This window comes from Arachis ipaensis, chromosome B5, assembly GCF_059453495.1.
Source record: "Arachis ipaensis isolate K30076 ecotype BB chromosome B5, ASM5945349v1, whole genome shotgun sequence".
Taxonomy (NCBI): domain Eukaryota; kingdom Viridiplantae; phylum Streptophyta; class Magnoliopsida; order Fabales; family Fabaceae; genus Arachis; species Arachis ipaensis.
Window position 1 is genome coordinate 151,322,144 of NC_142440.1, and position 26,152 is coordinate 151,348,295.

Sequence of the window (26,152 nt, forward strand, 5' to 3'; positions counted from 1 at the left end):
ATAAAATAATACACAACTAGCCCTGAGTAAAGGGATAGTTAAGGAAAAATTTATAAACAAGTAATAAGTAGAAAGGACCAAAGTGTCATTTCACATTTTACTATTCACAGGAGAGAAGTGTATCTCAACAGAAAGAATAACAAATAAAACGGTGCGTTTCTATGTCCAAAGTGTGGTGACGCAAAACTGAAAACCCGAACTCCTAAACCCTGCGAAGCCACGAGCCATGGTTGGTGGTGAGAGAGAGTGCGTGTTCATTTCATAGAAGAAGAAGAAGAAGGAATGGGAATATTCGAACCTTTTAGAGCCATTGGATGCATAACAAGCGGTGTCCCTGTTTCAGTTCAGAGACTCGGCACCGAAACTTTCGTCACTGTCAGCGTTGGAAAGGCCTTTCAGATTTTCAACGTAATTTCGTTTTCTTATATTCTTTTGTTTTCCTCTTCTTGTTTCATTGAATTGTTTGAATATCAATATAATTTTCTTTTAATTTCTAATTTTCTCTGTGCAGTGTGCGAAGCTCAATTTGGTTATAGTTGGTAATAACTACCACCACTGCACTGCACTATTTTTTTTTTTGGGGGGGGGGGGTTAATTCTTTTAGCTCGTTAGTTTTCGTTTTATTTGTGAAATGCAAAAAAAAAAAAAAAATGACATTTTGCATGAAGGTCCTCAACTGCCGAAGAAGATTACTGCACTTGCATCCTTCAAAGAATACACTTTTGTTGCATATGGACACGACATTGCAGTATTCAAGCGTGCGCATCAGGTAAATGCTATTCTGAGTGTTTTTCTTTGCTCCTTTGAGGAAAGTTGAGGAAATTTTGAAAATTTTTATATGTTTGTGCATGTTGTTTTATAATTAGTTTAATTGAATTATTATTACCATTCTAAGGTTGCAACTTGGAGCAAGCATAGTGAAAAAGTCAAGTTGCTACTGTTGTTTGGAGACCATGTTATCAGTGTTGATATTCGTGGCAACATGTTCTTGTGGGCATTTAAGGGAGTTATGGATCAGAACCCTTCCCCATTTGGGCACATTTTGCTTGATCAGAGTTTTAGCCCCAGCTGTATAATGCATCCTGATACTTACCTAAATAAGGTAATCATGTCTTTCTTCTTATTCCAAAGATTAAATAGACATTGTAGGCTTTAATTTTCAGTTGAGAATGAATAGGGCAATAGGCTTTACTGGGGCTGCAATTGTAGTCACGGGCTAATTAAGGAGTCAAGTGAAAGTGACATTTAGAGTTAAGACTTCCTTTATGATTGAGAAATATGCAATAGGTTCTCGTTGGGAGCGAGCAAGGTCCTATGCAGCTTTGGAACATTAGCACAAAGAAAAAGATATTTGAGTTTAAGGGATGGGATTCACCGATCACCTGCTGTGTTTCCTCCCCTGCTCTAGATGTCGTTGCAGTTGGGTGTGCAGATGGAAGCGTTCATGTTCATAACATTCGTTATGATGAAGAATTGGTTACATTTACACATTCTACACGAGGTTCTGTCACTGCCTTATCTTTCTGCACTGGTAAGTGTGTGATATTTTGCATAATAAATCAAATATGGAGCTGCCTCTATTCTTCAGGCTTTTAGTGCCTTTTGGTGTTTTGTGTTTATTTTGTTGGTGGATTATTTTATCTGGCTTAGATGGGCAACCCCTTCTAGCCTCTGGAGGTTCATCAGGTGTCATAAGCGTATGGAATCTGGAAAAGAAAAGGCTCCAGTCAGTTGTAAGAGAGGCTCATGATAGTGTGATCACATCACTACATTTTTTTGCAAATGAGCCAGTGCTTATGAGTTCTTCAGCAGATAATTCTATTAAGGTGACATTTTTTCTTTTTGGAAGATACATACATGTTTGCATCATGCATAATAAATTTTCATTGAAATATGTTGCTTTATTTATTTATTTATTTTATGCTTGCTCAGATGTGGATTTTCGATACGACTGATGGTGACCCTCGTCTTTTGCGCTTTCGAAGCGGCCATAGTGCTCCTCCCCTTTGCATAAAGTAAAGATTATTTTCCAGGTGTTAGTTTATTTGGGGAATTTTTTATCAATTTTGTTGTGAATGTTCTCTATCATTGTTAATATTAAATATTCTGAAGCAATTTTTTTTAAATATGTTGCTCCTTTATTTGTTCTCTATTCCTTGAACGGACATTAATCTTTTTGCACTTGGGTTAGAAAGTAATGATGGAACTTCTAGTTTTTCTTCTGATGGAGGACATCTTTATATTCTTTGTGATTGTCATGTGTGTGGAACAAGATTGTTTGACCTCTACATGATGTGCAGCCAATGGATTGTTATGTGCAGTCTACTTGCTTCCTCCTTTTACGTTTTAGCCACGTTAATTCTTCTTCCATGCTATCATATGATAATGCTTTTAATTTTTGCACTTCTAATTTGGCATGTCTCATGACCTACGGCACACCTGCAAATTACATATGGCAGGTTTTATGCAAATGGAAGACATATTCTCTCTGCTGGTCAGGATCGTGCATTTCGGCTTTTCTCTGTAGTTCAGGTTGGTGCCACTATTATCTACAATCAATGGTCCAACAAAAGCTAGTCATTCATTAATGCCTAACAAAATAACATCCCCTCAAAAAAAAAAAAAAAAAGATAAAAAAGAAAGAAAGAAAAGGAATTTTGCATTTTCTCCCTACAAGCGTTGTTAGCATGTAGATTTTCTTTTCCTCTCTATATTTGGCATTTTCTGTGTATTAATTTCATCAATTGGTTTCCCCATATATAACATGTTTATGGTGTTTGCAATGCGTTTTTTTGATAGGATCAACAAAGTAGAGAGCTTTCTCAGCACAATGTTTCTAGACGAGCCAAGAAACTTAAAGTAAAGGTATGGTTGGTGTTTCATGCTTTCCTTATTGTTGCTTAGCAGAGCTTGTGAAAGCGTTGCTTTTGCTTTAATATTCCTCTGTAAATTCTTAATGTTTTGTTTAGAGACTTAGTATGATAATTACAAAGATATATAAATGTGTGTTTTACTATTGAAAACATCTTATGACCTCGGATACCTAAATTTGGATTTTGGTATTCTTAATCTGGCTTATTTTTTATTTTTATGTTGTGATTATGCTTTCTAGTTCTTAAAGCATTCAGTTCAATAGTCATGATTAGGTCGGAAACTATATGATATTAATTGTGAGTCATGGGTCTTTGTGCTTCCTGTTTTGAATAGATTTTTCATCCCTCATTTCGTGTATGTGTTTATACAGGAAGAAGAAATAAAGTTGAAGCCCGTGATTGCATTTGATTGTGGTGGGTTATTTCTCTGCTACTATTCATTCAGTTCTAATTTTGCTGAAGAAATGGAATTGAAACTGATGTATATTAATGTAGAATCTGAATTACAGTGGGGAATCCAGCCTTAAAGGCATGTGTATAAGTATATAAATTGAAAGTAAATAAAAAGATAGCCTAGTCATATAGATCTACGACCACCAAGCTCCTTAAAATCAAAATCTCTATGATTGAATTTTGCTGGTTTACACTTGGTGTATTATATTATAATCTGCTGCTATCTGTTTCAAATCCTCTTATTTCTTATACAAACTTCAGCTGAAATTCGAGAACGTGATTGGTGCAACGTAGTTACTTGTCATATGGATACTGCTCAGGCATATGTGTGGAGACTTCAAAATTTTGTTCTTGGTGAACATATATTGAATCCCTGCCCAGAAAATCCAACACCTGTAAAGGTTAGGATCTCACTTTATTCATTATCTCTAGGATTTTCTATGTAGTGCATTAAGGGCACTTAGTGAGAAATTGGACAAAGAAAGCAATCAATGAAAAGTAAAATGCCTAGTTAATTGAGAACTTGAGCATTATTTTTCATTTTTTCTTTGAATATTTTCCACTTCTGATTATTTAAAAAGTGTCTTTAGATCACTTCTTGGGGGGAAAAACTGTATAATTAAACCTTTTGGCTAACAATGATTCTGATTGACTACTATCATATGTCAACAGGCTTGCGCCATCAGTGCATGTGGCAATTTCGCCATCCTAGGGACAGCAGGTGGTTGGATTGAAAGGTTTAACCTACAATCTGGACTACCTCGGGGTGCTTACATTGACATGTCAGAATCACTAAGGTGTGCTCATGACAGTGAAGTGGTTGGAGTCGCATGTGACTCAACTAACACTCTCATGATAAGTGCAGGATATCAAGGAGATATAAAGGTTCATATTTCTTATCTGGAAGCAGCTGTAATTGGCACTCGTTGAAGTTAACAAACAATGCACAATCACTTAGTTAATATTGTGACATTAGACTGGAAATCCTCATTTATAATGTCTCTGCAGGTTTGGGATTTCAAAGAACGTGAACTTAAATCCAGATGGGAGATTGGTTCTTCTGTTGTTAAGATTGTTTATCATCGTTATAACGGTAAATTGAGTTCTTACTACATTCCATATCCCCCCATATGTTTGTGTAAATTGTTTATCATCATAATATATTTTTTTAATCTTTTATCTTCTGTTTTTAAAGAGAAAAAATATTTAGAAGAGACTGGAAGAAATTTCTGCCTTATAATTCATACTGTTGGATCTATGTGATTTGAAGTGTTTTAATGATTTTTGTAGGTCTCCTGGCTACGGTAGCAAATGATTTAGCAATCAGATTGTTTGATGTTGTGGCTCTTAGATTAGTTCGCAAGTTTGATGGTCACACTGATCGCATTACAGACTTGTGCTTCAGTGAGGATGGGAAGTGGCTTTTGTCATCTAGTATGGATGGAAGTCTTAGAATTTGGGATGTGATCTTAGCAAGACAGATAGATGCAATTCAAGTTAATGTGCCTATTACAGCATTATCTCTTTCCCCAAACATGGATATATTAGCAACTGCTCATGTTGATCAAAATGGGGTATACCTGTGGTGAGTTTCTTAATTCATTCCTCATGGGTAATAACCACTTTGTGGAGAACTTTTTACGTTTCCCATAATGTTTCACACACACAATGTTGGTAATTTCACACACAATGTTTCACACACACAAGATTAATAACTCTGAATGGGAAAAGTTGATGTTAGGGCTTAAGTGACATTAATTTCTGAAATAAAATTCCTGAATGGGAAGAGTTGATGTGATTATTTAAAGGGTTTATCTAACTTGTGTCCTAAGGGCACATGTTAAGATGATAAATTAAGAAAATTTTTCTTGAAAACACTAAAAATTTAAGTTTTCAATGCATTTGTTTTTCATTTATTAAGTGAAAACAATAGTAGTCTTATCATGTGCCCTTATGACACATGTTAGCTAAACCTTTATTTAAATGATAATGACATCAAATGGAAAAAAAGTGTTCTACTTAATTAGAAACCCTCTTTTATGCTGACACTTTTTATCAGGGTAAACCAAACAATGTTCTCTAGTACTTCAACTGTTGATTCATATGCAAGTGGGAAAGAGGTGGTGAGTGTCAAGTTGCCATCTATATCTTCCACAGAACATTCTCAAGTTGAGCAGTTGGATGAGGTGGTGAATGCTTCTCAACCTAAAGATGCTCCACATGTTCCAAGTCAAGTTAATCAAATACCTGATTTGGTCACACTCTCACTGCTGCCAAAGAGCCAGTGGCAAAGCTTGATTAATTTAGACATTATAAAGGTATGCACTTCTCAGCAACATTCATCTCAGTTCTCCTGCTATGGACATTTTTGTGAAACCTATTTTCCTTCATTTTCATTTGTATTTTGCTCAAGTGACTTATATTTCTCCTGATTGTTGTATAACAAACTCTTAATTCCAGATACGCAATAAACCTATTGAGCCTCCAAAGAAACCCGAAAAAGCCCCATTTTTCTTGCCTTCAGTTCCATCCCTATCTGGAGAAATATTGTTTGAGCCTGGTAAGTTATCAGTTGAAGAGAGGGATGGTAAACAAATGAAAAAGACAAGATTAGATTCGACGTCATCCTGTTTTCTGCATCTTCTTCAATCCTCAAACGTTTCAGATAACTGTAAGAACCCAACTATTTTGTTCTTGTATAAATATCATATGTTTATTTCACCGACAATTAATTCAATAGTGTTCATTCTCTTGAAAGTGCCTCGTAAGTGCATTATAACTTTCTTGATTTTCCATGTTGCAGATGGCGCATTCACTGATTATATCAAAGGATTATCTCCGTCAACTCTGGATATGGAACTTCGAATGCTTCAGATAATTGACGACAATGATGATGAACAAGGTGAGAATAGACCGGAGTTAGTATCGATTAAACAGCTTATGGATTATTTCATCCATGAGCTCTCCTGCAGAAATAATTTCGAGTTCCTACAAGCTGTCATCAGGTTATTTTTGAAGGTCAGAGACTTTTCCTTTTTCATTGTTGGGTGGTTTTGACTGTTCATAGACACATGTTCACTAAATAAGAAATATTTGTTTTTCTGATTGTATGATTACAATTTCTGTACCACGCTTCCTGTTGCCAGATACATGGTGAGACGATTCGGCAGCATTCACACTTACAAGAAAAGGCTCGGAAGCTTCTTGATATTCAGTGCAATGTGTGGCAGAGGGTAGATAAAATGTTTCAAAGTGTAAGATGCGTGGTTGGCTTTCTTAGTAATTCCCATATTTAGTTATGACAAAGCCCTCAATTTCGAAACTTCAATTAACGGCCATTGAGTAATATAGACAAGATGAAAGCAAATCATTGAACTGAGTAACGGGAAAGTTAAAAAGTATTTGTTCTACACAACATTTCTTGGAGTGAAGAAATCAGGGCAGCAAATTGGTCAAATCTGGTGGATGAGGTTTATACCAAGGAATTATAGTTTTGCATACTAGGCTCCATAGTCCATACACGAGCATTGAGAAAATTTCGAAACAAGATTTTGTATCAGTAAAATTGCAACTTATTGATTCCATGAGTGATTTATTCAATAGAAATTTTACAGCTTTAATGTTCAATTTTTTCTTCCCCCATACCATATTTCTTTACAGCCAAAGGGGTAATATAGTTAATGAAGTTGTTTCTTTACATGATTATTATACAGTTTCCATTGAGCTTTTGCCAGGATCAAGCATTACATGACTCCTATATTCTGCAAGTGCCCATATGGGAAATATGTTTCTATATCCTGAGTAATTGATGGTACAATTCTTGTTGAACACTCCTCGTATTTCCTGCAATTTAACAAGGTACAACAATTAGGCACTCTAACCCCATCTAGGGTCTAATTCATGCAAATTCATGGTGTAAGCAGTTTTAACACACTAACCTTTTTTCCCCCTCCAAATTCCCACCTCAAATTTTATTTTAATGAGCAGATGAAAGGTGTAATTTTAGTGGATGACAAATTGATTCTTATCTCTTTTGATAATTTTAGTGGATGACAATTTGATTCTTATTCTTATCTCTCTCACACACACATATGGGTAATGTTATGGTGAATTTATGAAGTTGGGTTTAGAGTGAAGATTTTTTTTTTTTCGATAGAAAAAAAAAAAAAAAAAACATTATGCGTAATGTACATTTCTCTAAAAAAATTAGTTAGTCTTCACTTTTCATCCGATTTTATTATTGATCAAAGAAATTCCCTAAGTATATGGTTGGTACTTGTTACCTGTTGAGGGAACTCCCCGTTTTCCATTTGTGAATTAATCAAAAGCTTAGCCGCACGATGCAGTGGGGATGGATCTCTCTGAGCCTAAACCATAGATTTCATTCATCTTAGTATTAGTTTTCCAAAAAGTTAAGGTAGGTTCTACACATTGAACTCAATTTATATTTGCCATAGTATACCTGTCCAGCTTCAATAAGTGCCAACATAGCCCAAGCAGTGTTCACTAGATGGGACTTGTTTCCTTCCAAATTTGTGTATACCTGTGCACATTTTTGTTCTATTTATTTGGTGACAAGAAAAAAAAAAAAAAAAAGCTATGCTTAGAGTATAGAGTAGTGCAACTATTCTAAAATAATGCAACTCCCTCCGGTTGAAAATAATTGTCGTTTTCACCTTTTGTGTTTATTGAAAAATTAATGTATCTAGACGATAGCTATCGGTTCTTCATCGAGTTATATGAACTCTTTTTATTCCCCTCATGTATTGAACTGACTTGAGCAATTGGATCTCATACTCCATTCAATGGTAGAAGGAGATAAATCAACTTGATATACACAAGGGGGGAAAATATAGTTTCTTATTAAAGCACAAAGTTATTAGGTGTAAGGTTGATAAAACCTTTTGTTGGCATGAGAGATAGCTCTCTCCCCAGCCACCAGAAGTTAGCTGTTTGGAAAGCAAAAAATCACATGCTCTTCTAATGCTGTGGCTATCTTGGTAGCTCTTGCCTGCATCTATCAGTCCCTTAATTCCAAACCATGTGCCATAGGTAAAGCAAATTCCCCATGATCCATACCTGGTAAAATACAAATATTAATACCTTTTGACTTTAAGATAATCATTTACTCAGAAAGTTCACTTTTAAGACGAGAAATGATTTTCTTATGTGTAAATATTATTCTTCATTCATTGTTATAAAAACTAAAAAAAAAAAAAAAAAAAAACGAAATAAATTATCAAGAGTTCCGCCTAATTTCCCTTGTCCCTTGTTCTTTAGCTTGTCTTATTTCAGCTAATTTTTTTGAATTTGGATCTTCTAAAGTGAGAAAGTTGGTAAAGTGGAGAGTTAATCACCGTTGATTTTGTAACTTTTATGAAATGTGTGTCCACTATCTTAATTTAAGAGCGATGAACTTCTTACCTGACCACTTTTCTAACTTCCTCACTTTAGAAGATCTTGTTCCAAATTTTTTAGGATTGGTTTGGTAAATTTTTTTTTGAGAAGTACTTATGTTCCTTTTGTATTTTATAAATAAAAAAAGATCAAAAAAAGAATGTTCAAATGACATTTCTCAATTAGTTTGCATTGGGTGTGATATGAACAAAATGAAGTGAGTTCTGTTGGTTAATAAGAAAATAATAAAAAAAGATTGCAAACCATGAACCATCCGGTAACTGTATGCTTTGAATATAGTTTGCTGCTTTGGCAATGCAAGTTTCTATTTCCATCTTTCTGTGTTTTGGATATTCTTGTTTGAATAAAGCAAGAGCTTGAATTGCTGCTGATGTGCATTCCACATATCTATAAAGAGATGACATTTAAAAGGAAGAACTCACTTATCATTAATCTAAAGAACAAGTAATCATGCAATTAATGTAATGCATAGTTACATACTGATAGTCAATCATGATGTCTGCAAATGTTTCAACTGGATTCAATTCCTGTAACAGAAGCAACCAAATGAGTTTAAAAAAAGAAGATTCCTAATCCTTTTTCAAGAGAGTAGAAGCTACCTCTAGCCATTCATATGATCTTGTGAGCTCATAGGATGCGAACCCGCCATTAATATTCTGTAATAAAATTGAAGAGTAAATTGATTGAGTCATGATCATGGTCGAACCCCTGACACTTGCTTAAGCAGACGAGTGAGCTGACCACTCGATCAACCCAAGTTGGTTGGGTGACATGTTATTTAATTGGTAAATTTATACAATTATGGTCTAAAATTCTAAATTTGAGTAAATGTTTCTTTTCGTTCTCTTTTATTTATCGTTATTACTTTTTCGTACAAATAAATGCTGATTAAATAATGTAGTAAAAAGTAATAAATTAAAAAATTTGTAATCAATAAAATTACTAAAACAAGAATGAAATTTTAATTTAATTTGTACAAAGGATAAAATTGGAATTAATTAATTGAAATATGCGTATTTTAGGTATAAAATGTTATTAAAATTTCAGTCTCTGTCTCTAAAAATTTCAGTCCCCTATGTCCTCACTTTTTGGAGGTATTGAAATATTGAAATTTTAGAGACAGAGACAGAAATTTTAGTACCAGTCTCTGAGCCAACAAACATGATACTGAGTCTAAGTCTCTCAGTCTTTGTCCTAGTACCTCAAAACAAACGCTATTTAGATTTTTCAATTGAAAAATGTCTGAGCTGGATCATGAATCAGCTAGCGATGCATGAATTCCTTTTCTTTTTTTGGAACTAAGAGATTTCAAGATATATATATATGCATTATAATTAGTGTGGTACCTGCATGGATAAAATGAGATTAGCAGCGTCAAACAATCTGTGTGTTTCTATTGCTTCTCCTACAGTCTCATATGGCAACTTTGATAACAAAATGGAAGTCTGCAATGAATGTAGACAGCTCAAACATCATAATTAATCAGTGCTTCATTTAAGAACTTTTTCAAATTTATTAACTTAGCTTATAATTTGTTTAAATGTTCAACTGTTATCTAATCTATTTTGATTAGTATATCAATAAAACGTCATTTAAATTTTATGTGTTAGTTTTACTTAAATGAATCTAAATTAAATAAATAATGTAACTCCTAATAAGTTGAGGTCTTAATGAATGAGTAAATTAATTTATTTATGACCTTCAAGCCTTCAGCAGTGCAATCTGATACAGGCCAACCATTATCAGCGGTTGAGAAAGGCCAACCACCTTTCGAAATGTGGCGAAACCACCGGCTGGGGTCGCCGGAGCTGTTCCTTGTAACCTTCAAAACCAAACCATGTGTAACCAAATTTCACACTCTATTTAATTTAACTATTAATTTTAGCTTCTTCTTCCGTAACTTTATTGTACCTGTGAGCATTTTATGAAATTGTTTGCCTTCTTAAGCATTGAACTACATTCTTCATCAAGGTTTGTAGCCAAGATTGCTTGAACAGAAAAAGCAACATCCCAAAGTTGAGAACCATTATATCCCTGACATGCATGGAACTATCATAAGAATTTGCACTAAAATGAAGTTAATTAATACTCAAGTGTTTGTCAAAATTTGGGAGAAAAAATTAAAAAAAAAATTGAGAGGATCTATATTCCTATATAATGAATCTTCTCAATTTTTTTTACAATTGAGGAAGTAAAGTGTGATTTCTCATAAAATATTTATATCAATTTTTTTTATAATTATTTTAGACTTTAGATATCACTACTTGTTCAAAATAATAAATAAAACAAAAACGAAATTATCGTTTACTTAAAAGGATTTAGGGTACGTTTGGAAAGCTTCAAAAATAATTTTTTTGAGCTTTTGACTTATAAAAAGTAGTAATATTAATGTTTGGTGCAATTTTTAAAATTAAATTGTGACTTTCTAAGAATTTATTTAGGAGCTTAGTTAAAATAAATGATTTCTCTCATAATTCTATTACTTTTTACCATATTTTTATAAAATAAACACTTTTAAAACAAAAAATTTAAAAATAAAATAACTTATTTATAAACTACTTTTAATATAGTTATTTATTGTTTAAATTTTTTTTTAATAAAATCTTTTTTAAACATTAATAGCAAAATTGAACTATTTGTATGGTTAATATTTACTGTTGTAGTGTAAACTTAATTAAAGAGCATATTGTTAAAAGAAATTAAATATGTTATTGATTAGAGAAAATAATAAATAGATCTCTAATTTTTTATTTTAAAAATAAATAAATTATTAAATAATTAAAAATATAAAATTTTTTGTTTTAAATATGAGATATCTAAATTTTTTAAAAAAATATATTTGTCTTTATATATATTAGATAAAAATATTTAAATATCTCATATTTTAAAACATAAAAAACATTTTTAAATTTTTAATTAATAAAAATTTTAAGTATTTTTAAATAATAAAATTAAAAACTTATTTATTTTTTCTCTTGTAACTAATGTAGGACCTGCATTTTCATTCCATCCTCAGCCAGCCAGAGATAGTCTTTGACTCTTGAAATGTGACACTTGTATGCCTCGGAATTTGGATCCTCCAACCAACAACAAACCATGTTTAATACCTGCGTCTCAGTATCATGTGACCAAATAGCATGTGACCAATTCGCTTCACATTTTTAATACATTAAATGAATTAAAAACATAAAAAAAATCAATTTAATTACACTATTAGTGTTTATATTTTTATTAAATTTTTAATTAAATTTTTATACTACTTTTTATTTTATAATTAATTTTTTTAACGTAAAAAATATTAGAATTAATTAAATATTTATTTCACAAATTGAATATATCCACAATTATAAATTTAATTAGATCTTTGACTATATATTTTTTAAAAATAATATTATGTTTATTTTAATATTTTTGATATAAAAAAAGTAATTATAAAATTAAAAATAATATAGAGATTCAATTAAAAAAATATATATAAAAATATAATTATAAATTCAGTAAAATTATAAAAACTAATATCAGAATAATTAAATCAAAAAAATATTACTTTTAACTAATTCCTTTTTTAAAAACTTCAAGTAAATAACTAAATATAGACAGTAGAAAGGCTCACCTTCCTTGTTGAAGTGCCAGAACTGAGAAAATATTTATGTGAACATGAAATATTATTTTTCTAAATAACAATAATAGAAAAATTAAATAATAGTAATAATAGCATTACCTTACTAACAGGACCAATGCATATGTAATTTGTGTTTTGATCCTCATAGTGTATATGTTGCATTACATGATTTAATGCTTTCTGCCTTAGTTTTGAGAAAGGCCAGTGCATGAGAAAAGGCTCCCCCATATTTTCATGAACACAAATTATTTCCTGCACCTTTGACCGTTGACTATACATATCTTCCTGCAATAATAATAATAACAATGGTTAGTTACTTATTAGAACAGATATATAGTATACACTTTTCATTATAATAAGAATAAGAATAATACAAAAATTCTAAGACATTTTTTTTTTTACGAAATGGGATGAAGAATTTAACAATTAGATGAAATGAAAACATACATAGCCAAAAAAGTAATTAACTAAAATGAATATAAACATTATAATTAGTACCTTAGCACATAGAGTTCTAGCTTGGGTCCAATCGATTAGATGATAAGGAAGGGTGTACAATTCTCTTCTGAGGGACAAAATAATCCCATTAATTGGACCCACAAATCTTCTACCATATAAATAAGACATGGGAAGATACACCATTCGAGTGTGACACCACATCCTTCCTGCAATTATTGTATCAAATTTATTTATTTATTTGTACGTTACATGCATACTTACATTACGTACCTTCTTTATTTATTATTTATTGTTATTATCAAATTCAAAAGCAGATGAACTTTTATGTTGAATTAAAAAAGTAAATTAAAATTGCATACTTTTTGAATAGTTAAATTGTTTGATCTGATAAAAATTTTCATGATCAATGAACTTATTCATCAGAGTCATAATATTAAACGATTTTAAGAGTTAAATAAAAAATTTATTCAACTTAAATATATATATATATATATATATATATATATATATATATATATCAATTTTAAGTAGGTGAAATAACTAATATGTGATTTCAAACTTCTGTTTCAATATATAAAAAAATTATATAATTCTTCCACATTATTTTTGGACCTTTCAAAGCAATATATATTATTAAAATTTGAAAGGTACGGTAAATTTTAATTTTCATTAAAAAAAAAAACAAAAGTTTAAGTAGGTATCTATCGTCCTGCCGGAATTAGGGTCTAACTTTAATTTAGAATTTTAAGCATTTAAACTAGGGTTAAATACAATTTTAGTCCCTAACGTAGAGGTCGAAAATTTATTTTGTCTCTAACTTTTTTTTGCCACAAAATAATCCTAAAGGTTTAACTTAATTTTAAAATTGTCTTTCAACAAAAATACCTCTCCCCTCTTCTTCCCCAAAATCAACCACAAGCAGAGGCGCAGAGACACAAGCAAAAGCAGAATCAGAAGTAGATAGAAACAGAACATAGAAACAGAATCAACAACAATCAAACAATAACAACCAGAAGAACAACAATAACAATAACAATGGATAATGAAATCAGAACAACAACAAAAGCAGAAGCAAAAACAAAAGCAGACAGAAGAAGAAGCAACCAGAAGCATCAACAACAACAATGAAATAAAAAGGAATAAACAGAAGTAACCAGAAGCATCAACAATAACAACAACAATAGAATAAACAGAAGCAAAACACCTTTTTTAAATATGAAAAATAAAAAAAATAAAAAATTGAAACAGCACTACAGAGACTTCGAGGGAGAGCAAGTGATATGCAAATCGCGAGGAAAATGATTGCGGCGGTGGTGGGGGAGGAGGGGCTGCGGCAGCGAACTGCGAATCGCGAGGGGAGGAGAGTTGTGGTGGTAGTAGCGGATCGCGTGGAAAGGACTGCGGCAGTGGTGGCGACGCCGCAAATTGCGACGAGAACGACGATGTGGTGGTGGCGGACTGCAAATCGCGACGAGGAGGGAGTTGTGGTGGTCGGCGGCGCTGCGAATCGCAACGAGGGCAGGAGTGTGGTGACGAGAACGACTCCGTTCCTCTCTTCTCTTTCTCTCTCCCTCTGCTCTCTCCTCTCTTGCCGTTAGTGTAAATGTGCGCTGAGGAAAAAAGGAGCAGCAGCGAGGAAGTAGCGGTGACGGCGAGGAGATTCCCCACCTTCTCTTCCCCCTTCCCCCTCTTCTTTCCTGGAAACACCCCCCCAAAGCGCGACCTCCCCTTCCCCTTTCCCGTTTTTTTTTTAATTAAAGGTAATTTGGTAATAAAAATAAAAAATTTAGTAAAAAGAACGATTTTAAAACTAAGTTAAACCTTTGGAACCATTTTGTAGCGAAGAAAAAGTCGGAGACGAAATAAATTTTCGGTCTCTATATTATGGATCAAAATCGTATTTAACCTTTTAAACTATGCTTAACTTATATTTTCTTGGGTCTCTATTTTTCAAAAATATAGAAAGTATCCAAAAAAAAAATCTTAAAACACACTATTTTTTACCTATTTTATATTTATATTTCTTAGTTTGTATATGTATTAATGTATGTTCTCTCCAACTACAAAATAAGATAGATATTCTATTAAAGTGATAAGCAGAAATTAAGGTCACATTTATTGGTAAGATCATTACAAAAAAGATTGATATATGTGGTAGTAATATTATATTATATTGGATTTGAGATATAAAATTATAAATGAGAATGAACCAGGGTGAGCAGGAACAAAGTAGGGAAGCAGCCATAGCTCTGGGGGTATTGGGTTCATGCCACTCCATTCATATACACCAAGCACCTATATATGCCAATAATAACCCATCTTATTATATATTAATCTTAATTTAATAACAATGTACGTACCATACCTTTTTATTTTATTAAATTATATATTATTTCGAAAACCACTGCAATTTGCAACAACAAATTATACTACTACTATATTCTACAATAATTGCCATTTTTATATTTAATAAAATTGAATAATTTATCTTGTTTCTACTACTTTTGGACATACTTTAAGATGAGAGTGGGACCTTAAGTCATCATTCATAATTAAACTAGTTAGAAATTAAACGAAAGTTAATTAAGGTATACTATATTGATAGTTTTAATTATTCTGTTAGTATTTATAATTTTATTAAATTTATAATTAAATTTTTATATTTTTTATTTCAGTTAAATTTTTATATTATTTTTAATTTTGTAATTAAATTATTTTTATATAAAAAATATTAAAATTAATAAAATATTTTTTTTAAAAAATATATAATTAAAAAAATTTAATTAGATTCTTAATTATTGGTATCTTTAATTTTTTAAAAAAATATTTTATTAATTTTAATATTTTTATACTAATAAAAATTTAATTATAAAATTAAAAATAATATATAAATTCAATTAAAAAATATATATATAAAAATTTAATTATAAATTTAATAAAATTATAACAATCAACAAAATAGCTAATATATTATATAGAGAAATAGAAGAGTTATTACTGAAAGCCAGAGTTTGCCCCATGAAGGAATAGAAGTGAGACCATCACGATGGAGGATCCAGGATCTTGCTTTGAGCATGAAGCCATCTCCGCCGTCGACGTCTTCTCCGATCAATCTCAGTGTCACATAATTCAAAGCTGTGCTTAGCATTGTGCTCTCCCCATCTATATGCAATCCCCAACCTCCATCTTTGTTCTATGCTCCCATCCATAATAACAAATTAACCAAACTAATTAATTAATAATTATGCATAGTCGAATTTTTATTTTATTTTAACAATTTTGAATTTAAAATTTTATATGCATAAAATAATGTTTGCTGAGAATAATAATTCCAATTTCTCATCAAAGCAAATTAAATTAACCGAATTCTTGTGTCAGTATGTACAAAAAATTTATATTCCAACAAATGAAATAAAGAGCTTCTTAGAATTATTGAATAATGTAACTGTCCTTGCTCGTGTTCATTTGTCACCAATGTCCCAACTAACTAAAATGGAGCACCTCTATATGGTCCTACTTATTTATTGTACAGAATGTATCCAACAAATTTAATAACAATACATCGTAATAATGTTTGGGTATGTCGGTCCACAAAATATATATTAATATTTAATAATATATATAATATTTTTTCTTTTAAAATATCTGTGATCTTAAAGGTTCAGAACACAAAAATTTTAGAATTGAAATGAAAAAAATGAAATAACAAATAATGGCTTCTATAGTATTTCTAAGTGAAACAATTTTTTATTTTTTGTTTAATTTCCAACAAAATAATTTGATTTGAAATTAAATCACTTCCAATTATGAAACTATTTGTATACTCCGTACTCAGAGAGAATGAGAGAAGGAGAGAGCGGGAGAGAGCGTTTGAGGGTGAAACACGGTGAATAAGATGGCCATGCCATCGAAAGAGATAAGGGGGAGAGTGTGGGAGGGTTTGCATCAGGTGTGAAGGAGGGATCAAGTAAGGGCGACCTTAGTTCCAGGGTGACTTCCAAGATTTCGTTCCGTGACAAGGTTATTGGTTCTACGGTAGCCACAGGGATAAATCGGGCTGAAGCTCTAGATGAGGATTCCATGGCAGTGGTCACTGGAAAACAAGGAGATCCTATGCCTCCAAGAGTTTGCTTCTCCGAAGAGGCTAGGAACATCCTTTCTGAACCATACAAGGAAGCAATTGTGATTAAGGTTCTTGGAAAAAACCTTAGTTACACGGCCATGTTTCACAAATTGAAAGGGGTATGGAGGATCACCGGTGGATATGAAATCTTGGATGTGGGTTTTGGGTACTTCCTCGTTAAATTTGATCGCATGGACGATCGAGAGAAGGTTTTACTAGGGGGGCCATGGATGATCTTCGGTCACTATATTGCGGTTAAGCCATGGACACCGGATTTTAAACCTTGTGAGGACACTTTCGGGGAGACTATGGTTTGGATTCGAATCTCTGGTTTGAGCATATGGTACTATCAGGATAAAGCCATGATGAGAATCGCTTCTGCTGTGGGAAGACCAGTCAAGGTGGATCTGGCTACTAAGTTGGCGGAAAGGGGAAAATTTGCTCGGGCTTGCGTGCAAATTAATCTTGGTTTGCCGGTGGTCCGGAGTGTGATTGTCGATGAGTTTGAATATAAGGTGGAGTATGAATGCTTACACCTTATTTGTGACAAGTGCAATTGTTTCGGGCATCCAGCAACTGACTGCAGAATGACCCCAATAGATTCGGAAAGGGTGACCGAGACGGCGGCCCGGGTGGTGCAGCCACAGGAAGCTTCAAAAGAGAAAATTTTTGAATTTGGAAGCAATCCCAAAGAGTCAGTGATAGTTGCAGAAATTGGGGAGGAATTAGATGATACGTTGCATGGGAAGGAAGTGGGGTCCCAACATTTGGAAAATGAGGCTGGCTGGACCAAAGTCAGCGGTAAAAGGAGAGGAAAATTGAGTCAATCAAACAAAGCCCAACAAACATCTAAAGATAAAATGCCGGTGCGCTCAAATCAGAAATTGGACCAAAACCGTGACTTTGGGCTACGTATGAGAGGAGCTGAATCAGGGGTGAAGACCGGGTCGGTTAGCGGATCTAAGGCACGCATGGCATCTTCCAAACAGCAAGGGGTGAAGGGCAAATCTGTCTCCGTTGCGGTGCCGACTTTCACTGCCATTATCAAAAACGGACACAAGAGGTTGCGCCCTTCTTCTTTGCAGAATTCGCCGTCGACTCCGGACTGCCTTGGCGACACCAGCAAGCAGCAAATCGGCAAATTGGAAGGGTTGTCAGTGGAGGGACACAGACAAACCGGGCAACAACCGGACAAGGACAAGCAAGGCTCAGGGGGATATGATGGTGGATCTTCATCATCTCGTTAGGGACTTCAGCTGAGGTTGGTCCTTTTTACAATACAAATTGTTTTATGGATTATTTAGATTTAAGCTTTCTATTTTGGAATATTAGAGGTGCCTCTAATAAATTGGCCCGGGTTCATAGTAAGGAGTTAGCGAATAAATTTCATCCTACTTTTTTCATTCTGTTTGAAACCCATATTGCTTTCGAGAGGATGAAATCTTTTTGGAATAATCTAGGTTACCAGGGTGTTGGTATTGTTGAGGCTAATGGTCATAGTGGGGGTATCTGGGTTCTATGTTCTAATTCAAATATTTCTGTGAGAGTATTGGATGTAGTTGATCAATGTATCAGTTTTGAAATCACTATGGGCAATACATCTAGTTACTGCAGTGCGGTGTATGCTAATCCGCATATACATCGGCGTAAAGAACTGTGGGGTGACTTGACAAGGATTGCTAATATGATCCACGGACCTTGGATTGTGTTAGGGGACTTTAATGATGTTTTGTTGCAGAGTGAAGTTAGAGGGGGGCAATTTAGACTTGCCAGAGCAGAACAATTTGCGGAAACATTGGAGGATTGTGGGCTGTTTGATATGGGGGCTATTGGGAGAAGATTCACTTGGTACAGGAAGGTGAAAGGTGGGGTGCAGGTGGCCAAGAAGCTTGATAGAGCAGTCATCAACCAGGACTGGCGACTAATGTTTCCGGAGGCTTATACTGAGGTGCTGGCGCGCCTTCACTCTGATCATTGCCCATTATTCACTAGGTGCAAGATGGCAAAGAGGGCTACCAAGGGCCATCGTCCGTTCAGATTCCAGGCTGCGTGGATGACTCATCCTCTTTTTAGGAATGTTGTTGATACAGCTTGGAATAGAGGAGCTCCGGATGTAGTCAAATGTTTGTTGGAGGTTCAAAAAGATGCAACTAGCTTCAATAAAAAGGTTTTTGGCAATATTTTTGTTAAGAAAAGGGAGTTGGAGAGGCTTTTGAATGACGTTCAGATTACTCTGGAAAATCGGGAGGATCAACAGCTTAGGATCAAAGAGCAAGTTTTGCATCAGGAACTGAATGCTGTCCTTCTTCAAGAAGAGTTGTTGTGGTATCAAAAATCTAGAGAACAATGGGTGAGATGTGGAGACAGAAATACAAAATTTTTTCATCTGCAGACAGTTATCAGGAGAAAGAGGAACAAAATTCATGGGTTATTTTTGGAGGATGGGTCTTGGGCCACGGAGACTACGACTCTAGAAATGGCGGCAAATTCTTTCTTTCAAAAGCTCTTTTCTACAAGGGAGGATATTGACCTGGACGCCATGGGGCCTTTTCCTTGCCCGTCTCTTAGTACTGAGGCTTGTCAAAAGTTAGTGGAACCGGTGACGTCTGAAGAGGTTAAAAGAGCTGTGATGACCATGAGTTCATTTAAAGCCCCAGGGCCAGATGGATTTCAAGCAATTTTCTACAAAGAGTTCTGGGACTCTCTTAGCAACGATGTGTGTAGACTGGTCAAGCGAGCCTTTGAGGGTGAGCCATTGAATGCGGCTATTTTCGATACTCTCATTGTTCTAATTCCTAAAGTGGAAGTTCCCTCTTCCTTACGGGAGTTTCGGCCTATTAGCTTATGTAATGTAATTTATAAAATTGTCACAAAGGTTCTAGTTAACAGGTTCAGACCTTTCCTGTCGGAGATCATTGGTCCTTTGCAAGGAGGGTTCATTCCAGGAAGAGGAACCACAGAGAATATTATCATTGCTCAAGAGATTATGCACTTCATGAGGAACACCAAGTCTCGAAAAGGGACCATGGCATTCAAGATTGATTTGGAAAAAGCTTATGACAGGGTAGACTGGCGTTTTCTGGAAGCTACTTTGGTCCGGTTTGGGTTTCCAAAGGCTACCATTGATCTTATATTGAATTGTGTGACTTCCTCTTCGTTGGCAGTTTTGTGGAATGGGAACAAGCTCCAAAATTTCAATCCGAAGAGAGGGTTGAGGCAAGGAGATCCTATGTCTCCTTATCTATTTGTACTCTGTATGGAAATGCTTGCCTGCTTTATCTCTCATAGAGTTTCCCAAGGTTTGTGGAACCCAGTTGCGGTTTCTAGGAATGGACCACGACTCTCTCATTTGATGTTTGCAGATGATCTTTTGCTTTTCTGTAAGGCATCAAAAGCTCAAGTAATAGAGGTCATGCATTGTTTGGACTTGTTTTCTAGAGCGTCAGGTTTAAAGGTAAATCTTCATAAGTCAAAGGCCCAGTGTTCCAAGAGGGTGTCGAAGAGGAGAAAAGAGGTTCTCTCAGGGGTCTCTAACATCCGGTTCTGCAATGATTTGGGTAAATACCTAGGAATTAACATCGGTCATGCCAGAGCTTCCAGGAAGATGGCTCAGGAGATTATTGAAAAAATTTCGAGAAAGCTCTCCAGTTGGAAAGGACGCCTACTGAATAAGGCAGGGAGGCTTTGTCTTGTTAAATCGGTTATGGCCTCTATCCCAGTTTATGAAATGCAAATTTCTCTTCTCCCGAAGTATGCATGTAATAAAATTGATTCCTTGATGAGACAATTCTTGTGGAAAGGCCAAGCGACTGGAAAAGGGCTGCCTCTGGTCAGGTGGGAGGTCGCCATAACTCCTAAAAAGGCAGGAGGATTGGGTATTAGGGATACTTCCTGTGCTAACATGGCGCTTCTGGGAAAGTTGGTATGGGATTGTCTAAATAATAGTGAGAAGTTATGGGTGCAGGTTCTGAAGCATAAATATCTCAGGAATCAATCTGGTATGAATGGAAACAGTAGAATTTCTTCATCGGCTACCTGGAAGAACATTGTTAGTGCCTATGAGCATCTCAAGGAAGGGCTTCATTGGAATATTGGAGATGTCCACAAATCAGTTTGGTATGATGAGTGGACTCCTTTTGGTAAGCTTTGCAACCTTGTTCCTTATGTACATATTTCTGAATCAGATTTCATGGTGGCTGACTTGTGGAAAGGGGTGTCTTGGGAGGTTGATAGTCTTACCACGCCTATTCCGCATGAGATTAAGCAGTTTATTTGTGGTCTGAGATATCCTAGTTTGACTGAGTTGGAGCCACAGTGGGAGTGGTGGCCTGCAGCAACAAAAAAGTATAGTGCAAGGGAGGGTTACAGATGGTTATTAAAGAAAACATTAAATTGGAATGCCAACAGTAATTGGAACTGGTTGTGGAACACAAACATTCCAGAGAAGTTCAAATTTACTATGTGGCTTAGCTTACATGATGCTCTACCAACTGAGACCTTTCGATTCAAGCGGCATTTAGCTTCTTCAGATATGTGTAAGAGATGTAACAAGGCGCAGGAGACTATGGAGCATTGCCTTAGAGACTGTGAACGATCAAAGGCAATCTGGTATATGTTGGATCCTAGTATCCTGGACTCGACGGCTGGTACTGCTTTTGAAGAGTGGTTTCGGAAGGCCTTGGCTAACAATGAGGCGTCCTTTGGTGCAGGGCTTTGGTGGGTATGGAGACATAGGTTCAATGACATATTCAACACTGACAACCCTTGGACAGACCATAAGGTTGTTGCCTTGGCCAGAATTACCGCCAAGGACTTACAGGTTTACAGGAATCGAAGCAATGCCTTTAGGTCTCTCCGAAATTGCCTGTGTTGGGAACCACCGGTAGGCAATAGTTTTAAAGTTAATTGTGATGCAAGCTTGTATATGGATTCAAATTTAGCGGGATTTGGGTGTATTATTAGAGATTCTAAGGGAGATTGGATCTCGGGCTGCTCTGGAAGCATTCCCCCTTGGTCTATAATCAGATGTGAATTATTTGCTGCTTGGAGGGGGCTGGTTTTAGCTTGGGATTGCGGTTTGAGGGAGATTATATGTGAAACAGATTGCCTTGACATTCTGCCCATCATGCATGAGCTTACAAGTGGGTATCCATCTGAAGTAACAGATTTGGTTCACAAGATTCAGGAACTTTTATCTCGTCCTTGGCTTGTTCACGTTGAATGGGTGTCCCGAGAAGCAAATAGAGCTGCGGATTGGATGGCTAAATATGGTGCCAAGAGTAACTCTAATCATGTTATTTGGTCTGAGCCTGGTGTTGATCTCCAACGAATCATCCGCTCGGATTTAGAATAGTTTTTGCTTTGTTTCTTTCCTTGTTTAGTCACCAAAAAAAAAAATCACTTCCAATTTTCAGAATGGTAAACATATATTCCTTAAATTTTTATATAATCAAAATTCAATGTATTTATATGCAGTTAATTTTAAATATATCAAAATTTTTAAACGATATAGATAATTAGATATATAGAAGAAAAGCAGGAATATATAGAAATACCTGGTGATTGAACAAATAACGCCGGATCTCTTGCTTATGCTCAGGCGACAAGATAGCATTAATAGCTCCAGTTACCCATAATCCAATCACCTACCACATCATTCAAAAATTAAATTTTTTATACTTTAAATATACTATCAATGTATTAAATATCTAAAGAGGAATGTTAGGGCAGCAACTTTTGTGATTTATAGCCATCAAATAGTTATTAATGATGGTTTTAATAGTGTGATATTGGTGTGAGATTTCATCCAATTGCTCACTTTTCTTTGCTGGTTACATGCTGGCCAGAATTTAACAAAGTTGCTGGCCCCTTAGACTTCTTCTTATCTAAATATATTTAAAAAATAGTCAAATTTATTTCTAAAAAATCACTCATTTTTTAAATTGGTACTTCAAAAATTTTTTTAATCAAAGTTGTCCTTCAAAAATTTTAAGTTAATTACGTTGGTTCTTTTGTGTTTAAAAATTAGTTTTTTTGTGTTTTTAACCTTCAAAAATTAGTTAGGGAAAAGAATTTATGAGGATACTCATTAAATTATATGTGTTTTTATAAATGATATTTTAAGTGTGTTTATTAAAGTGGTCTCCTATACATAATTCTTTTAATTATAGCAATCGTAAAACTATTTATTTGTCCTTCCTCATTAATAACAAATTAGATTAAACTTGTAAAAGAGCACGATTTATAGTCTAAAAAATATATATTAAGCCATAAAATCACTCGAATTACGTATACATCTTCATTAACAAATAACAACTCAGTTTATAATAAATTAATAATTCATATAATTTATGTACGGATGATAAGATAAGAGGGGGACCATTAACTAATTTAAAAAGAATGTATATTTATTGTCTTATATTTTTATACATAAAAAAGATAGAGAAGGAACAGATTAAGTGTTGTTTGTTTATTCAATTGTATCATTCGTGGAACATTTTTCTCCATATGCATGTCATGTAATGATCAATAATATGATGTGACATGTCATAGTAACACATATACAGTAAACAAATATTACGTACTATACTAAAGTACTATTTAACACGAGAAATTAACAAAACAATAATAATTCATTAACATTCTAAACTGATTGTTAAAAATAAAATCATTCATATTTTTTATATTAATTAAATTTTTTTTTAAATATTTTTAAAATCAAAAGATATATAATTTGATCTTTGTTAACTCCCAAAATAAACTACAAATTATATAATTTCGGAGACATTAAATTGATGGTTTTAGAAATTAAAGTGATGAATTTGTTAATAGAGGTTCTTACCTCGGAAAAAAAATTGTCTTATTCATCTCCCATCAACCAAGAATCTACCCAATTAGATTCCAAACTCACCAACATCAACCAAGAAATAAAACAAAAACACTTCCAGCAAAAAATAAGAAAATATTATACAGGTTAATATTATTTAGACGTAATTCCTCTTTTAATCTTTATAATTTTACTAAATTTAATTAGGTTTTTATATAATTTTACTAAAAAAGAAGAGATTATTTATAATTAATTAGATGTTAATTAATGATAATAATTACATACCAAACCGGGTAAAAGGAACAAAGGACCACCATAGTCACCAGGCCAGAAACCATCCTCAGTTTGCAGAGTCGATAAAGATCTCAATGCACTTTTTAGTGTCTTTCTCACTACTTCCTCTTTTATTTCTTCTTCACTTTCAACCTTCTCAATCTTATTCACGTTTTTGTTATTCATCTTTAACCCTTTTTCCATCGCGAACTATATATATGCAAATTAAACATAGATGAAATTAAATCATAAGCAATTTTATTACTTAGGGTGTTAAAAGAACTTACATAGCTTCTTTAACTATACTTGTATATTTGAGACAAAAATTAAAATTAATAGTGAAATTTGATGATAAATATGAATTTAACATGTAACCTGCAAATTTTACCATCTATCGCATATATAATAAGATTTTTCGTGATTAGGGTCTAATACATTTCGCCAGAAATACATTTATTTATATATTAAAAAAATACAATGTTACATAATTAATAGCAATTTTGTAATCAACATGATGTATTTACCACATTAAGAAAAAGGAAATCAAATATAATTAATTAAGCATCGTCTTTTTTATTTTTTTTTTTAAAAAAGAGAAAGAGTGAAAATACAGTTATTAATTATACAATAATACTATGTATACATAGAAATTAACCACCAAATTAATTATTCATATAAAATATATATTAAAATATAAAATACACATTAAAAATAAATTAAATAATATATATAAAAACAAAATATATAACAACTAATTTTTTATGTACACATATATATCATTTTGTTAATTCCATTTTGACTAAAAGAATATCTTCTTAAAAGAAATATCATAAAATACTTTTTCATTCTTAAAATTTAGATTGAAAACTAGTAATTAATAAGCCAAAATTCTTTATTTAGGTCTCAATCAATCGCATATTTAATTATTATTATTAATTACTTCACAGAACTAATTAATTTATAAAGATATTATTTATACACTAAAATTAGTTATTAAAATTTATTACTAGTATAAAATATATGTTATAATATAATATATATTAAAAATAAATTAAATAATAAATATATTTATACATAAATATATGATAAATAATTTTAATGATTAATTTTAGTGTATATATAATATAATTATTAATTTATTATGAGATAGATAGATATAAACTTAATTAAGGAAATCACAATAAAAATGAAAGAGAAAAACATATATATATAATTATGGACCTGAAATCTCATTAAGAGATCAGAGGAATGGTTAGATTGGAAGCGGTTATCGGTGAAGTGTTGGCGAAGTTGTTGAAGTTGAAGATGGTGTTGTTGGGTTCCAAGGTGTGGATCAAACTCCCAAAACTGTCTTCCAAGATGCTTGTTCATGCTTCTAACCCACTCCTTCTCCTCTTTCCTCTCTGAAACCTTCAGCTTCCACATTGTTATCTTCTTTGATCTCTTAATTATTGCTACCTCCAATATTATTATATAGTAATTAGGTCATACGTACCTACACACTCAGGGTGTAGTTATACCATGCGGGCACCTTCACATGCTTCTCTTGAGCTCTAAAGAAGGTCATGAGACCATCCATAAATAGTTAAACAACTGTTATATACCTGTCCAACGGATCACTATAATTATGGTAATTAGTGTGTGATTATTGATAACAAATGTAAAATAGTCAAGGTAATAAATATATGATTTTTTTTGGTTGCCCACGGGGATCAGAGCTCTGACCACTCGACCAACCCAAGTTGGTTAAATATATGATATTTTAATTTGGTTAAATTACATAGTTTGTTTATATATTTTTTCTGAAATTATATATTGGTCTTTATATTTTAAAAGTTTGTAATTGAGTCTCTAAATAAAATTAAATTTTGTAATTTAGTTCCCACAGTTCAAATAATATTTAATTTAACAGAATATTTGTTAGCATATTCGCTATTTTAAACATGTGAATTGCATGTGTTTGAGAATAAACACTGATTTACAATTTTAGTGAAAGTATAAGAACCAATTGTATAATTTAACTATTTAAAAATGACCAAAAACTTCTTAAACTATCTAAACCTATCCAATCTTTTTCCAACTCTTACTCTCACTCTTTCAATTTT

General features: G+C 33.2%; 2 protein-coding genes across 2 annotated transcripts; one reads left to right on the plus strand and one right to left on the minus strand.

The window, feature by feature from the left end:
- The first annotated feature begins 172 nt into the window (after positions 1–172).
- LOC107641332 (uncharacterized) lies at positions 173–6,953 on the plus strand. Its single transcript, XM_088486673.1, has 18 exons — positions 173–408; positions 512–539; positions 669–769; positions 896–1,102; positions 1,288–1,531; positions 1,651–1,826; positions 1,933–2,015; positions 2,460–2,532; positions 2,800–2,865; positions 3,245–3,287; positions 3,588–3,727; positions 3,999–4,211; positions 4,335–4,419; positions 4,617–4,911; positions 5,386–5,644; positions 5,787–5,997; positions 6,130–6,344; positions 6,473–6,953. The coding sequence occupies exons 1-18, from the start codon at positions 283–285 to the stop codon at positions 6,620–6,622; spliced, it is 2,715 nt and encodes a 904-aa protein (XP_088342799.1). The 5' UTR covers positions 173–282; the 3' UTR covers positions 6,623–6,953.
- Positions 6,876–25,630, minus strand: LOC107641333 (putative oxidosqualene cyclase). Its single transcript, XM_088486674.1, has 18 exons — positions 25,269–25,630; positions 24,060–24,257; positions 22,504–22,593; positions 15,824–16,018; positions 15,036–15,120; positions 12,865–13,031; positions 12,466–12,651; positions 11,738–11,851; positions 10,656–10,778; positions 10,444–10,566; positions 10,091–10,189; positions 9,344–9,400; positions 9,225–9,271; positions 8,988–9,131; positions 8,228–8,405; positions 7,789–7,869; positions 7,610–7,693; positions 6,876–7,169 (listed from the first exon to the last, which is right to left on the minus strand). The coding sequence occupies exons 1-18, from the start codon at positions 25,470–25,472 to the stop codon at positions 7,032–7,034; spliced, it is 2,313 nt and encodes a 770-aa protein (XP_088342800.1). The 5' UTR covers positions 25,473–25,630; the 3' UTR covers positions 6,876–7,031.
- Between the last annotated feature and the right edge of the window lie 522 nt (positions 25,631–26,152).